Genomic DNA, 14,410 nt, shown 5'->3' on the forward strand with positions numbered 1-14,410 from the left:
TGCTCGTGCTGCTCCACCAACACTTTGTGGTCTGTGGGCCACGCAGTGAGGGACAAGTACAGCTCGTGCTGCTCCCCACAGGGCTGGCAGAGGAGGTGCGCGCAGTGCCCGGCGGCTGCTGTGGTGCCCTCCTTGCGCAGCCCGGCTACCCCCGCAGGGGCTCCTGCCCCGCTGTACAACCCCTCTCTGTGAAACGAGCCTTCCTGACCAGTCACGGCCGCGGTGCTCATCACGGTGCCGGTGTTACTGCCCGGAGTGAAGGTCCCACTGGCCAGTTACAGAATCACAATCACCAAGGTAGGAAAAGACCTCTGAGATCATCGAGTTCAACCCGTGACCGATCCCCACCTTGTCAACCAGACCAGGGCACTGAGTGCCACGTGCAGTCTTTCCTTAAACACCTCCAGGGATGGGGACTCCACCACCTCCCTGGGCAGCCCGTTTTCCAGTGTCTAATCACTATTTACATGAAGAAATTCCTCCTGATGTCCAACCTAAACCTCTCCTGGTGCAGCTTGAGGCCATGTCCTCCTGTCCTGTCCCTCGTTCCCTGGGAGCAGAGCCCGACCCCCACAGCTGCACCCTCCTGTCACAGGGAGCTGTGGAGAGCAAGAAGGGCCCCCCAGAGCCTCCTTTTCTTCAGGCTGAGTCCCCCCAGCTCCCTCAGCTGCTCCTCTCAGAATGGCGACCCTTCCCCAGCTCCGCTTCCTGCTCTGAACTCGCTCCAGAACACCTCCAGGAACAGCGACTCCGCCACATCCCCGGGCAGCCCATTCCAATGCCTGGCCACCCTTTCTGTGCAGAACGGGGAAGGCTGCAAGGGATCATCGGAGGTCACCGGGTACGACCTCCCTGCTCGGGTAGGGCGGGAGGGGACCACCGGAGGTCACTGGGCAGGGTCCCTCCGAGCAGGGCTCTCGGAAGCCCGTGGCAGCGGCGATGAAGGGGCGGGCCCAGATCCCCGCGTCCCTGGCCTGTTGTGTCCCCACAGGCTGTGACTCCCCCCGGGCCGTGTCCCCCACACGGCGCAGCCGCGGCGGTGACGCAAGGGCGCGCGGCGAGGTGACGCAAGGGCGCGCGGGGCGGTGACGCGGAAGGCGCGCGCGGCGCCCGCTCGGTGCGGTGGTGGCGATGAAGGTGGCGGTGGCCGGGTGCTGCCACGGCGCCCTGGACAAGATGTACGAGACGCTGGAGCTGCTGCAGCGGCGCCACAACGTGCGGCCCGACCTGCTGCTCTGCTGCGGGGACTTCCAGGCCGTGCGCAACGAGGCGGACCTGCGCTGCATGGCTGTGCCGGCCAAGTACCGGCACATGCAGACCTTCTACCGGTGAGTGCCGCCGGCCCGGCCCCAGCCCCGGCCCCCGACCCGCGCGGGCTCGGCCGGGTCCAGCAGCTGCCGTGTCTCCGCAGGTACTACTCGGGCGAGAAGAAAGCCCCGGTGCTCACCGTGTTCATCGGCGGCAACCACGAGGCTTCCAACCACCTGCAGGAGCTGCCCTACGGCGGGTGGGTCGCGCCCAACATCTACTACCTCGGTAAGGTCCCTCCGCTCCAGTCCCGGTCCCCCGGCGGTTCCCCCCACAGCCCCTGCCCTGCCCGGCCTCTCCGTGACCTCCTTCCTTCCCGTGTCCCGCAGGTTACGCGGGCGTGGTGCGGTTCCGCGGCGTGAGGATCGGCGGCATCTCGGGCATCTTCAAGTCTCACGACTACCGGAAAGGTACCGGGGCAGCGGGACCGGGAGAGCAGGGCCGCGCCGTGGGGGCAGGGTCTGGCTGTGCTCAGCCCCGTACCGTCTGTTAGCCTGGAAACCACCCTTGGTTCAATCCACGGATTTTTCTGGAGTTGGTAGATGAGTCAGTAGCTGCCCGGCGACCGCAGCATTCCAAGGTGCCTTTGGAGCGTTCTTGGAACAGTGTTGATTTTTCCGTGACAGTGTCCTTTCAGCGTGCAGTGCAACACTGTTAGGTGTTCCTTGGGTGAAACTGTTTATAACTGTGACATTATATAAGTGTATTATCCTGCCCTGAGGTTTAGAATCAGTACATCTGCTTCCTCCTGGCTATGTGGGTGTGTATTCGAGAGTTCTTCCTGGGAAGGGTGGCAAAAATCTTGTCACAGATGATGCCCCATGTCAGTGTGAGTAGAAGATAGTTTATTCTTTCTGATCTCAGCACTTGAAAGAGTGGTCCTTGTGGTTACTGTACTGTGCTATCTTTACTAGCAAACGGCTTCAGAGAAGCTTTGCAGGTGGCTTTCAAGCTGCAAAGTACTGAACCAGTTTCCTAGAACACTTGATTCTGTCTAATGCCTGTCGATGCTAATTAAATTTGCTGTCATCAAGAGGACACTCTGTATGTCTGAATATTGCATGAGGGATATGAGATGAGACTCTTTTGGCAAGAACTAAAAAAGCAGTATTTCTGTAATTCTGTAGAGTATGTAGGAGCTATGCTTGGCATTTGTGTTTTTTGTCCCAAGGCGAAGTTGGAAACTTTTGTCAGGGTACCTGTTGGTGCTTCCGGAGCCTGTGGTGCCTGTGGGCAGTGACAGGGATGTTTAGGCTGCTGCTGAACCTGTTAAGCTGTAGTTTCATGGGAGGTGGCAGCACTCTGAACAATCACAAAAAATCACAGCCTTGTGTGACCCCAAAAAGCCGCTGTGTTGGAGGGAACTAGCGATTCAGGCAACTATTCTTGTTTTCAACATTTCAGGCCACTTTGAGTGCCCACCATACAACCAGCAGACCATCAGAAGTGCTTACCATGTGAGGAATATCGAAGTCTTCAAACTCAAACAGGTCAGTGAGAAGTCTATTTTTTGAAATAAGGGTAATTTCATTAATTTAGAAGTAGGAAGTTAAAGCTACTCTGATCAAGTATGCTGGATGTTGAACCAAAACATGCTTTAACACGTTGATCAGACATCTGAAGGATGTGTCCTTTGAGGAGGAATATTGTGCTTAGCCATTATCCCTTTTAAACAAAGCTTCTAAAAATTTCATGAGGAAGAAGATGCCTTTGTGGGCAGAGGACTTGCTCTCTAGCTATGATTTCCTCTGAGTGCCTGGCTTATAGTGATGATATGAACTGTTTTATAAGGCAATATAAAACACAGCTGGCTGCCCCAACTAATTTCTAAACTCCTTTGTCAATATGTTGTATTTATGGTATGTGCTTTTTGGCCTGACAGCTAAAGCATCCCATCGATATATTTATGTCACATGACTGGCCAAGGAGCATCTATCACTATGGCAACAAGAAACAGCTCCTCAAAATGAAATCCTTCTTCCGTCAAGAGGTGGAGAGCAACACGTTGGGAAGCCCTGCTGCTTCAGAGCTTCTGCAACACCTGAAACCCACCTACTGGTTCTCAGCACATCTCCACGTTAAATTTGCAGCTTTCATGCAACACGAGGTAAAGGGGGATAGAAAATGAAGAATGTATGTGTCCCAGGCACACTTTAGAATTCTAGTGCAGGTAATCGTGTCCAGAAAAGCAATTTAGTGGTTTTTGTTCTTAAAACTCAGCTTAAGCCATGAAAGTTAAGTGGTGTTAGGACTACTATTTTATGTAAGTTAAAGAGATGTTATAAATGAGGGGTGTAACTCCCTAATCTTCTTCAGGAACAGCATGCAATAGCTAAAGTTATTGTTCTTGAAACTTGTTAATTTAACTGTATAGAAAAGCACTCTCCTGCTCTGTTGGTAAAGGAGATAACTTCAAAATAGGTGATTAAAAGGTGATAACTTCAAAATAGGTGATAAAAAGGAGATAACTTCAAAACAGGTGATAAAGGAGTGTCTGAAGAGGGTGGTTACCTGGGAGTGGGAGGATCCCTGTAGTACACCTTTGCAGGTCTGGTAGCCGGGGTTAAGCCAAAACCCAGCCTGTAGTTGAAATAATTATTCCTGAGGGAGGTGCCAGTGCTGTTCCTATTTGCAAATTATTTAGCTGTAAAAATGTAACTCCAGACCTTGTAGGCTCAACAAGTCTGTTTCCAATTAAGCTACAGTTTTTCTTTTTGTGCCAAGGCTGGATATGCTCAGATGCCCTGGTTAGTGCTGAAATGTAGCTCTTGCTTTATCTTGCTATCATCTGCATCCTGCTTCCTGTTAGACTACCAGTGAAGTCTGTCTTTCTTTTTGTCCCTGCTAATTTTCTATTTCAGGAAGTATTTTTCTGTAGAAATCACACCTTTAAACCTGTCTATAAGCTTGTTTAGAATGGTCAAATTCCACAGAAGTGCTAATGACTGTGTTAACACCATTTGCTTCCTAGACAAACTCCAAAGACGAGTTACCAAAAGCAACCAAGTTTCTGGCTCTGGATAAATGCCTGCCACACAGAGACTTCCTGCAGGTGATGAACATGTGTAGAGGGTATTCACCTTAAGTATTTCGTTTGTCTGAACTGCTAGTGATGTTCTTAGATATAAGATGAAGAATAGTGCTGATAAGTGGAAGAATTTTAAAGAAACTAGGAATGCTGGGTTTGTGGAATGGTCTGTATAGGATTTTGTCCTGAACTAAGCAGATGGTGTTGTGTAGGTGCTGTGTTTCCTTAATCCTACCGTTTCCATCCACATTAGAACAAGTACCTGACTTCAATGGATGAGTCTAAAATAGTTTGTTGTGAGAGTGAGCTGCTGATAGCGTGTTCTACAAATGCACTCAAGTGTTTTAGTAGTCTTAGAGTAGCTTTTATTTATCATCCCAAAGGGAAAGCGGTTCATTGTCTGTCCTTTGGATCCATTTGCCCTAGTAACTTTCATTGAAGATGGTAGAGATTATGAGTATGGGCTTTATCTATGCAAGGGGACATGAGTGCTAGTCCACACTTAAAATCCTGTAGCAAAACTGATCAGGATTAGTACTACCTCCAGCAGCATGGAGGGTTTAATTAGTTTGTGGAGTATTTAAAGTTAGAGCCTGACTACGGGTTTGGCTAATCCAGATGGTTTGATTTGGTTAATGTCACTGAAGACCAAGTGATCTGAATTTCAATTTATCATGAAAGAGTTTAAAAACATTTCCCGTTAATTCATTGCTGTGCTAAGAGTGGGTGTTCATACAGCAGATTGACTGTTCCTGTCAATTCTTGGGGTGTATCCACTTAGAAGTGTCTCGGTTTGAAAGACAGGTGTCTGCCAAGGAAGGTGGGAACCTCCCTTGGAATGGAAAATTTGACCCCCTTCCCCTCAAATTATTATAACTTGGAATTAAGGGGCTTTCAGGCAATGATATGGGAAAAGGAATAACAGCTCTTTATGAATATATACATACATATTTATATATAAACCAAGCCAACCCAACAGCACCGGCAGCACCAAGGCGCAGCAGCAGAGCCCAGCGCCGCCGCTGCTGGAGCGCTTTCCCCTCGCTGCAGCTCCGCTCGCGGCCGCCAGGGGCGCTGGTGGCTCCCGGCCGGGCGGGGCGGCTGCGGGGACTCCCCGCGCCTGCAGGGGGCGCTGTGCCGCGAGCTCGCCCGCCTCTCCCCTCACAGGGTAATGGCGGCTCGGCCGGCGGGAGGGATGGAAAAGGGGCTTCCTTTACCAGCCCCCGGGGCAGCCGGACCCGGTGCCCCTCCGGACGGCGAAATGGGCTGCAGCAGGAACCTTGGAGCGGTGGCTGGAACGGCAGGGATGGGCACACCCGGGGTGGCAAACAAAGTATAGTAAAAACTCCAGGGCCATTCCAGGAGCCACGGGGTGTCAGGTTAAAGTGTAGGGAAAAAAAAAAGCCCGAAGCAGCAGCAGAAAACAGTGGGGTTGTGCAGTGGCAGCCAGGCTCCCACAAGCAGCTGAGAGACGCTCCCTTGGAGAGGAGGAGGGGTTTGGGGTCCTGGGTTTTCCCCTGAGGCACCTGAGTAGATGGTGAGGGTCCTTCCCAGTGAGATCGGGTGTTGAAAAGGTCCCAGTTCAGTGGTCACTCATGAACAAAGACTCACCCATGGCATGGAGAAGCAGTGAAGGACAGAACTCCCCAGTGGCAGCGAATTCTCCCCGCAGCAGCACCCTTGGCACCACGACCGACCGTCTCACCTCTGATCCTGAGAGCAAGCGAGGCCCAAGCCCAGCCCCTCACTCCCAGCCAAAAGCTCACAGTATCTCTGCCTTTCCCAAGAGAAAACCCCCCAGCTAAGAGATGTAGTGAACTGCACCTCCTACTCCATCCTGGCCACATCTTTTGTCTCTCTTAACTATCTGTCGTTTCAGTCTCTTAGTCAACAAATGGGAGAAAAATTCCCTAAGAGAAAAAAAAAAAAGGAAAAAAATCCTAACCTCCAACAGAAGTCAGCATGAATTTAGGAGCAGGCAAATTCTATTTCTAAGTTTCATCACTGTCCAGTTGCTGGCAGTAGTGAGGAGAGTGTGTTTTGCTTTTTAATTGCTGTTAGCTAAGATTCAGAAATGCCTTTTTTACTGTTGCTGATTGTCCTTTGTTAGCGCCATATGGGGGACTGGCTTGAGAGGACTTGTTTGGTTGAGACCACTATCTCAGTGTAGTTTAAACTTCATTAAAACTCTGTACAGTGAAAGTAACACTTGAAACTTTAATCAAATTCTGGTGTCAAGAGTAATATCTCACTTCATCTGTTTTCTGTGTGTTTGTAAGTAGATAATAGACGTGGAGCATGATCCCAATGCAGGCGACTCACTGGAGTATGATGCGGAATGGATTGCAGTCCTCAAGGCCACCAACAGCCTTGTTAATGTGACCCAGAGCTCCTGGAACATGCCTGAAAAGAATGGCCTCCATGCCAAGTAAGTTGTCTGCAAAATACAGATGAAAGTGTACTTTGTTTATTTGTTTTTCTGGACTGGAAGTAAAGTTAGTTGGAGTTGTGTTTCTGTTCTGCAGCCTGTAATGCCTGTAGGACTTGCTAAATGCCTTGGAAAGAAAAGGGGATGTTGACAAAAGATATACTCTGAAGCATACAACTTCTTTACTGCTCTACCTGGGCAGTTAGTTTTGTTTTGCAAACTTAGATACCGGCATTTGAGGGACAGAAACTACAGCATGAGGCTGAAAATCAGGCTAGGTTATGGGTGTGGGTTGACATAGTACACAAATCTTTGGTGGGGAGAAGGGTGTCTCAGTACTGACCAAAAGAAGATTAAAACCTTCCTGAAAAAGCATTTGAGGAATAAAGTGTCTGTTGTAGGATGAATTTATAGTCCATCTTTGAAGGTTGCACTCTGCAGTGGGAACAGGCTGTACCTTTTGACTTGCTGCACTTGTTTAAACTTTATGCACTTGTTTAGGTGGGATTACAGTGTGACAGAAGAAGCCATTAAAGAGGTGTTAGAAGAGCTGAACAATGACCTCAAAATTCCTTGCAACTTCACATTGACAGCTGCTTGTTATGATCCCAGCAAGCCCCAAAAAAACATGGAGCCAGTTCATACCATCAATCCACAGACCACTGAGTTCTGTGCCCAGTTTGGCCTCACTGACATCAATGACAGGATCCAGCAGGCTAAAGAAGAGAGCTCAGGACGAGGTGAATGTGAAGAGGAGGAGGAGGAGGAGATGGACAGTACTGGGTCAGCAGAGGAACCCAGTGAATACAATACAGATAATTCTGGCCTCTCATCCTTTAATCCAGATGAAATAATGCTGGATGACGAAGGTGGCGATGAAGACTTGAGTACATGTTCTGTAGATCCCTCCCCTGATCACCCTCCTGAGTTCTCTACCAGCTTCTCCGACATCCGGATCATGCCAGACTCCATGGTAGTGTCGTCTGACGATGCCATGGACTCCAACAACGAGGAACTGGAGAAGTCTGGTGGGAGCAAGCAGGTGGAGGAAAAGAGCTCCACAGAGAGATCGTTAAAGCGAATTGGTGGTGATGAAAATGGGAACAGTGGTGTTAAAAAAATCAAGAGAAGGAACCAAGCTATCTATGCTGCAGAGGATGAAGATAAAACAGATTAATGCTTCACAAGGTGTATAACTAAGTTCTCTCTCAGCCTTTTTGTGGGAAGGTGGTGAGAACTGTAGTGGACTACTCATGCTTTTAATATTATGTGATCTTAGTCATGTTACTTTCCTAAGCTCAGAGGCTGGATGTACTTCTCACAGGGAAGGTGATTTATCCAGAACAGGTATCAAAGAAAGAAGCTGCGACTTTTCCAACAAAGTACTTTGTCAAAGGATGTAAAGCTCATATATCCTTGATTTTGCTTCAGTTCTTGGTGTATGGTGTATACCCCATATCTTCAGCTGAACAAGACTCACCATGCTTAACAAGAACTCTTAAACTCTTAGCCTGAGTCCATGTGAGAAGATGTCTGATTTACAAGACTGAATGATTTTATTTTATTGCTTTTGTCTTGTTTTATACTGAACTGTTAATACAAAATAGCATATGCAATAACTTTATGTATGAAATTTGAAAATAGGATTACCATGACAACAAAACAGCAATAGAAGAATGAAGATTTTTGTTTCACGTGATAGTGCCACAGAAAAACTTCGTGGTCATAAACAGAACAATGTGTATTGTCCAGGATTGGCTTTTAATTACAGTTTTGATAGCAAACCAAGTCTCTTGATTTGGAGGATGATGGTTTTATGGGGACGGTGGAAGAGTATATCTCTGTTTTTAAAAACTCATTTCTGTTCTGTTTCTTAAAACTTGAGAACAATGTCTTAAAATGGATGTAGTTAGGAAGGACAGCTTCCTAAATGCAGACATCACCACTGTCTCAACTCTGACTAATTAGGGCTGTGTTGTGTGTTCATACAAGGCAGTGGGTGTTTATAAGTTGCCTGAGACAGTAACACCTCCCACTATCATTAGCCTCACTTCTCACTTCAGTAGCTGTAACCTGCTGAACTCTTAAAACTGGATTTGGAATCTTCCAAAGCACCTTTGTAATCTTCATCTGAGGGAGAGCAGGAGCAGCCAGAATAGAGACCCTCTAGGAAGTTTTCTTTTATTATTTTGCCCTGAATTATTAGCAAATGGCACTCCTTTGGCCTAAGATGCCATGGGGATAAAACTGAGCGAATTCATGAAAATGACAATGTTTTCAAGCATATGTCATTAGAGTCATTAGCCTTCCTGACAGATGGAATTCTTAGATGGAATTCCTCATGGCCGTGCTGCCCCGAGAGCAGAAGTAGCTCCTGTGCTTTTCCAAGGCACTGGCAGTGTGGAGGAGAAAGCATCCTGACAGGAACAGGGAACTGGACAGGGAGCAGTGAGTGAAATGCATCAGTGAGTGTGAGTTGTGTATCAAGGGTCGGGAATTCTGTCTTTGAATCGCTTCCATGGTCTGGGGTTCCTTGCTTCCTCTCCTCTCAAGCAGTTTACTACAAAAAGTAAACATACTAAGTATTCAAGGGCTAGAAAAGGGCGTAATTAGTGCTCTCAACAGTTCAATTAACAGCTCATGTGTCAGAACAGCTGCCGAAAGAGCTGAGGTGTGTGGAGAAACTGGGAGTAATCCGGGTGTGACACTCAGGGTATGTAAAGCAGCTGAGAACTGTCAAGGTAGAGTTATTGAAGCAGATGAGTCTCTTTAAGGGTCCTGGGTCTGCAGTGGTAAAATCTTAATCATGCCTCATGATCTGAACACTATAATGGAAATAAAGTATTTTAAGTGTAAATTGTGTTATGGACTTTGAAAAGCCTGCCAATGAACCTGAGCGTGGATGGCATTGAGCTCTCAGGGTCTCTGCACTGGAATAGGAGATGTGTCTTGTATGTAATAGACTTTTCAGTCTGAGTCCTTATGTTTTTAAACCAAACTGTTCTGTCGTGTGTTGTCCCATGCCTCCCCCCCTTCTGACAAATGTGTTTCTAGAAGGCAGGAGACTTGGACAAGATACAATATTGATTTTTGAACCTTTTAACGATTTTTTTTTTAATAAAGTATTTCAGCGTCCATTGAGCAGAGTGCAGCTGGTAAATACAGTGAACATAAATGTATTTTGCGTGTGAATCATGTCTGACCTCTAGAATTGCCGTGCCCTTTCTTGCAGTTGTTCACACCCTCTTTGCAGTTTGCAGTGTCCTTCCCTGCCTTGCTCTCATCCATAATGGATTTTCCCTGTCGGCAAGATTCTCTGCTGCAAGGAGGATTCAATAGAAGCTCTGAGCTTCTCCAGTAAAGGCCAGGTAGTTCGAAAAGTATGGAAAACTCTAGGGAACACTGACAAATTTAAATCGGCTTTTAAGACCCAGAGTCTCCAGGCCTCTTTAAAAAGAAGATTTAGAGTCTCTTTGAAAACTTTTGAAATTTTGATGAGAAACCTCTGGAAAACGTTTCTCTGTACAACCCTTGTATTGCAGTTTTTTCAGTGTGTGTACTCAGTCTAAAACTCTTTTTGCTTTTACTGGTGCTTGAGAAGTGTTCACCTGTTCCGTCCCAGGCCAGCACACAAGTATTTTCACAGCATGTCATCAGTCTGCTCAGAGAAAACAGCAAAGATGTATAGCTTTGTTCCATAATGGAGGATTTTTAAAATAAAGCTATCAAAGTCACCTTGTGACTGCATCCTAAGGTATGCTTATTGTGCTCCTGTTATCCTGTGCAGTCTCTAGCAGCTGCCAAGCCTCTGTTTTCCTGGGAAGAGCAAAGGTTGAGATGTGTGAACCGGAGGTGTGACGTTTCTGCTATTTTTTTTGTGGTTTTACCATCCTCCTCCCATTTAGTTCTGACTTCAAGGTGGGTACAGTTAGTGTCCCCATGCCTCAGGCTCTGTGATAGTGGGGCTAATAAAAAAATAGCAGATCTTGTATAACCTGTCGCATATCTTAGTGAAGTCCTGGGTTCTTTGGGGTGTTTTCTGTAAATTCAAAACCAAACAAATTAATGCTGGCAACTAAAGCAATGATAAAATCAAGGTAGCCAAATCGTTTGTGTGAGTGAGGCTGAGGGGAAAGGGCGGGCTCGGGCTCGGCTCCTCTCGGCCCCGCTCGGGCTCATTTCGGTTCGGGCTCGGACAAAGACTCGGCAGGCTCTGGCTCGGGGCGCTCGGGCTCGTGTTCGGTTCGGCTCGGGCTCGTTTCGGCTTAGGTTCGCATGTGCTCGGGCTGGGCTCGAGCGGGCTCGGCTCGGCTCAGGCTCGTTTCCACTCGGTCTCCGGCTCAACTCGGCTCGGGCTCGGCTCGGGCTCGCGTTCGCCTCGGGCCCGCGTTCGCCTCGGGCCGTCACCCTCCGCGGCCCGCGAAGGCCGCGCCCTGCCCCGCGCGTGCGCACAGCGGGCGCCGTCCCGCACGCGGGTGGCGTGCGGCGGCGCAGGCGCGGTGGGGCGGCAGCGGGGGTTCGGCGCCGGCCGGTTCGCTGGGCCCGCCCCGCTACCCCCGGCCCCCGCCCGCCGCGCGCCCGCCATGAGCCCGCGCCCGCCGGCCTGAGGCGCCGCCGGTGCCGGAGCGCTCCGCCAAGATGGCGTGTGTGCTGGAGGCGCCGCTCCGCATGAGCGTCCTCTCGGTGAGTGCCGCGGGCCGGGCCCCGCCTGACCTTGGCCCCCGCCGGGCCCCGCTGTCCGGCGGCGCCGGGAGCGGCCGTGGGGCTGTGCCGGGGGCGGTGCGGGCGGCGAGGCCGCGCTCCTTCCCTGTGCTCCCCGCGCCGCAACTTCTCCCGGCGCGGGTTTTCGCTCTACGAGGAGCCCGCTCCGTGGTTGCGGAGGCACCGGCGCTCTGGACGTGTCGTTCGCTGCTGACACGGCTCGGGCTCGCCGGCCCCGGGCAGCGGCTGCTCGGCACGCGGAGGGCCCCGGCGCTGCCCTTCCTCGGGGGCTGCGGAGCAGGGCAGGGGTTTCCAGGTGCGCTCGCAGCCCGCCCCGGAGCGGGGGCCGTGCCGGTGCCGGAACCGGGGCTCTCTCCTCGCGGCGTCCCGGCTCCTGCGACAGGGAGGAGCCGCCGTGCTGCGGGAGCCTCTGACAGCCACCTTCCCTTCCCCGGGGACGGCCTAGGGCGCACAGCGATCCTGCTGCATCGCACGGGTGCTGGGAGTAGCGATGCAAAAGGTGCAGCCCGCGTGCTGCGGCAAGAGCTGAGGGTTGGCGCTTCTCCTTCTGTTCCCTGAAAAATTCATGTTGCTTAAGAGATCCGTGAAACTGATCATGTCGATAAATTCTTTTTTTGGGGGACTTCCTGCATGTGAATGTCCTTTTACATATTGCGGACCTCGTAGCTGATGGGATGGAAGCCAGGATATTTTAGAAACAGAAAGCTGCGGGATCTTTGAAGTCTAGAAGAGTTCTACGTGTAAATACATAGGTCAGATAGGTAAAAGTCTGTTGCAGTTCTCAAAAATACTGTCTTTGGTTACACGGTGGAAGTGTAGCTGTAGGATTTACGTGGCATAATTTAATAGTGTTCCTGGAGACAAAGGAGCCTTGCTGCCTCTAGATGATTCTTCTCTGTGGTGTGAGACCACAGGCAAGAAGCTGCTGGTGCCTCTTGACATCGGGGTGGGAAAGCAGGAGTAGACTCAGCCCGGAGCAGATACTTGTTAAAGCAAGGAAGAGTTTTCAGTTCCCTTAGAGCTCTCAAGGAAAAGTCATAAAGTTAGCTTAATGAACATAAGCTTAATGAAAAGAGAGCTGGTGAAAAGGGAAAAAAAAAAAAAAAGGTGAGATAATGGAAACACTCCCTGGCACGTGTTCGTGAGAACCTGGAGGGAAAATTCCCTTTCTCTTTCCCAGCCTTGTATTTTGGAATGCTTGCCATCTCTGACTTTGGATCTTCTCAAAAGGAATAACAAATCAGTGGTGCATAAATGTGTAGCTTACAAGCATGGTCCTGTTGCTGAGAAGAGAATTTGCTTTGTCTTATACAGCTCTATGGGAATGTTGTGGGGAATACTGTGCTGCTGTCTCATTGAAGGTGTGTGGCACAGGCTCTGAAATGTAGGTATGTTGTGACTAAGTTACAGAAAAATGTCTTGTTAGGAGCTTTCTTCTTCTGGAGAGCTTGTTTGTGGGTACGGTTCTTGAGCAACATAAACTGCTCTTTGAAACTTTTTCTTCCAGGAATTCATTTTTATCCTGTATAGTAATTAAATGTACCAAAATTGCAATTCAAGGCAGGCTGATAACTGCAGTTCATAAATAGCTCTCTGTTAACTTGCTTTGACACTTACCATGTTGTTATCTACGTTATGCACCTCATCTTCTCTAGATTATGCTTGAACACAGGGTTATCTTTGTGTGATGTTGCCCAGCAGTAACACACTGCACATTTATGTGGGTTCCCTGCCTCTTGCCTGGGCGGTTTTGTAGACTTGCTGCTGCATGAGCCACTGTATGAATTGATATAAACTATTGCCGTTGTTTGTTCTCTCTCTGCAGGAGGTCACAGCCAGTAGCCGCCATTATGTTGATAGATTGTTTGACCTCGATCCCCAAAAAGTCCTGCAAGGTGTCATGTAAGTCATTGAAACACTCTTGGGCTCTTGCTTGTGCATAGGCCAGGTGTACTTGATCTTACTAGAGTGATAGGTCAAGGGCAAGAAGCTCTTCCTATGGTTTCTTTGAGAAATGTAGTTGGCAAATCTTAATACAAATATGTCAGTATTGATATAGAGATAGTATTGATATAGACTCTCACTCTGTAGTGCATATGGTTCATAACACAGCCTCCCAGTTGCCAGAAATGAGGTTAAACATTCTGTGAGCACTGAAATTTTTTTCAGATATATTTCTGCCTTTTGGCCGCATTTTGCTTCTCTTCCAGGTCTGTTGAGACTCTTTTCTTTTACTGCACTGCCAAGTCAGTGTACCTGCCTCTTACTCCTTCTGCTGCCATGCCTGCGTGCTGGCTTTGAGTTTTTTAATGCTTGGCTTCTGTCTCCCTGTGGGAACTTCAAGCTGCAAGAGAATGGTTCCACAGAACTGAATTTGGATGCAAGTTATATTTCCGTACTTCTGTTTCATGCCAGCGGTCAGGGTAGTGACTGAGAGAGTGAGTCAAGGAGCAGGAGTGAAACTGCTGCGAGGCTCTGGTTGTTCCCTTGCTGTCCTTGGGCCATGAGCTTTCCACTAGAATCACTTTTCCAGCAAAATGGCAAGCGAGACCTTGCCCAGGACGGACTTTGGTGGTGAAACCAGACCAGTTTGGGCTTACCAGTAGGTTGCTGGCTGTGGTTGTCTACTAAAACACCAGGAGAAGTCAGAGGAACAAGTGGATCAAAAAGCTGAGAATGTTGATTGTGTTACTTAGCACGACCTGAGTGAGAGTTTCCCAGTGGCAGATGAAAACAGTCATTCCAGGTGTCCAGGGGCAACATCTCAGTGTCCCTTTAAAATACATGAAGAACCCAAAACTGTCCTGGGAGCTTTCTTGGCTGGAATATCCCCTCACCTGTATAAGAACTTCTGATACCTCGCTGTAACTATGTACAGGTCCCTAAGTCTGCTCTAGGGGAGTCTGGTTTTGCTTCCACTCCTT

General features: G+C 49.1%; 2 protein-coding genes across 4 annotated transcripts in view; both read left to right on the top strand.

The window, feature by feature from the left end:
• Positions 1-1,104: 1,104 nt before the first annotated feature.
• On the top strand, positions 1,105-8,548 carry DBR1 (debranching RNA lariats 1). Its single transcript, XM_082287693.1, has 8 exons — positions 1,105-1,328; positions 1,412-1,536; positions 1,638-1,718; positions 2,713-2,798; positions 3,191-3,415; positions 4,280-4,360; positions 6,619-6,764; positions 7,266-8,548. The coding sequence occupies exons 1-8, from the start codon at positions 1,132-1,134 to the stop codon at positions 7,939-7,941; spliced, it is 1,617 nt and encodes a 538-aa protein (XP_082143819.1). The 5' UTR covers positions 1,105-1,131; the 3' UTR covers positions 7,942-8,548.
• Positions 8,549-11,265: 2,717 nt separating this feature from the next.
• The window catches only part of ARMC8 (armadillo repeat containing 8), a 64,016-nt gene continuing 60,871 nt past the window's right edge, over positions 11,266-14,410 (top strand). For all 3 annotated transcript variants that reach the window (XM_082287709.1, XM_082287711.1, XM_082287710.1), the window contains exons 1-2: positions 11,266-11,447; positions 13,312-13,388. In XM_082287709.1, the coding sequence (XP_082143835.1) occupies positions 11,403-11,447; positions 13,312-13,388 (122 nt within the window). In that variant the 5' untranslated portion in view covers positions 11,266-11,402. The remainder of the gene's footprint in view (positions 11,448-13,311; positions 13,389-14,410) is intronic.

The sequence above is a fragment of the Coloeus monedula genome (assembly GCF_965178545.1).
Source record: "Coloeus monedula genome assembly, chromosome: 10".
Classification (NCBI taxonomy): Eukaryota; Metazoa; Chordata; class Aves; order Passeriformes; family Corvidae; genus Coloeus; species Coloeus monedula.

Excerpts from the sequence above, each read along its gene's own strand:
- DBR1 (XM_082287693.1), top strand. The coding sequence starts at position 1,132 with ATGAAGGTGGCGGTGGCCGGGTGCTGCCACGGCGCCCTGGACAAGATG. Across the intron at positions 1,329-1,411 it reads CACATGCAGACCTTCTACCG|GTACTACTCGGGCGAGAAGA; the intron begins GTGAGTGCCGCC and ends GTGTCTCCGCAG. Across the intron at positions 3,416-4,279 it reads CAGCTTTCATGCAACACGAG|ACAAACTCCAAAGACGAGTT; the intron begins GTAAAGGGGGAT and ends TTTGCTTCCTAG.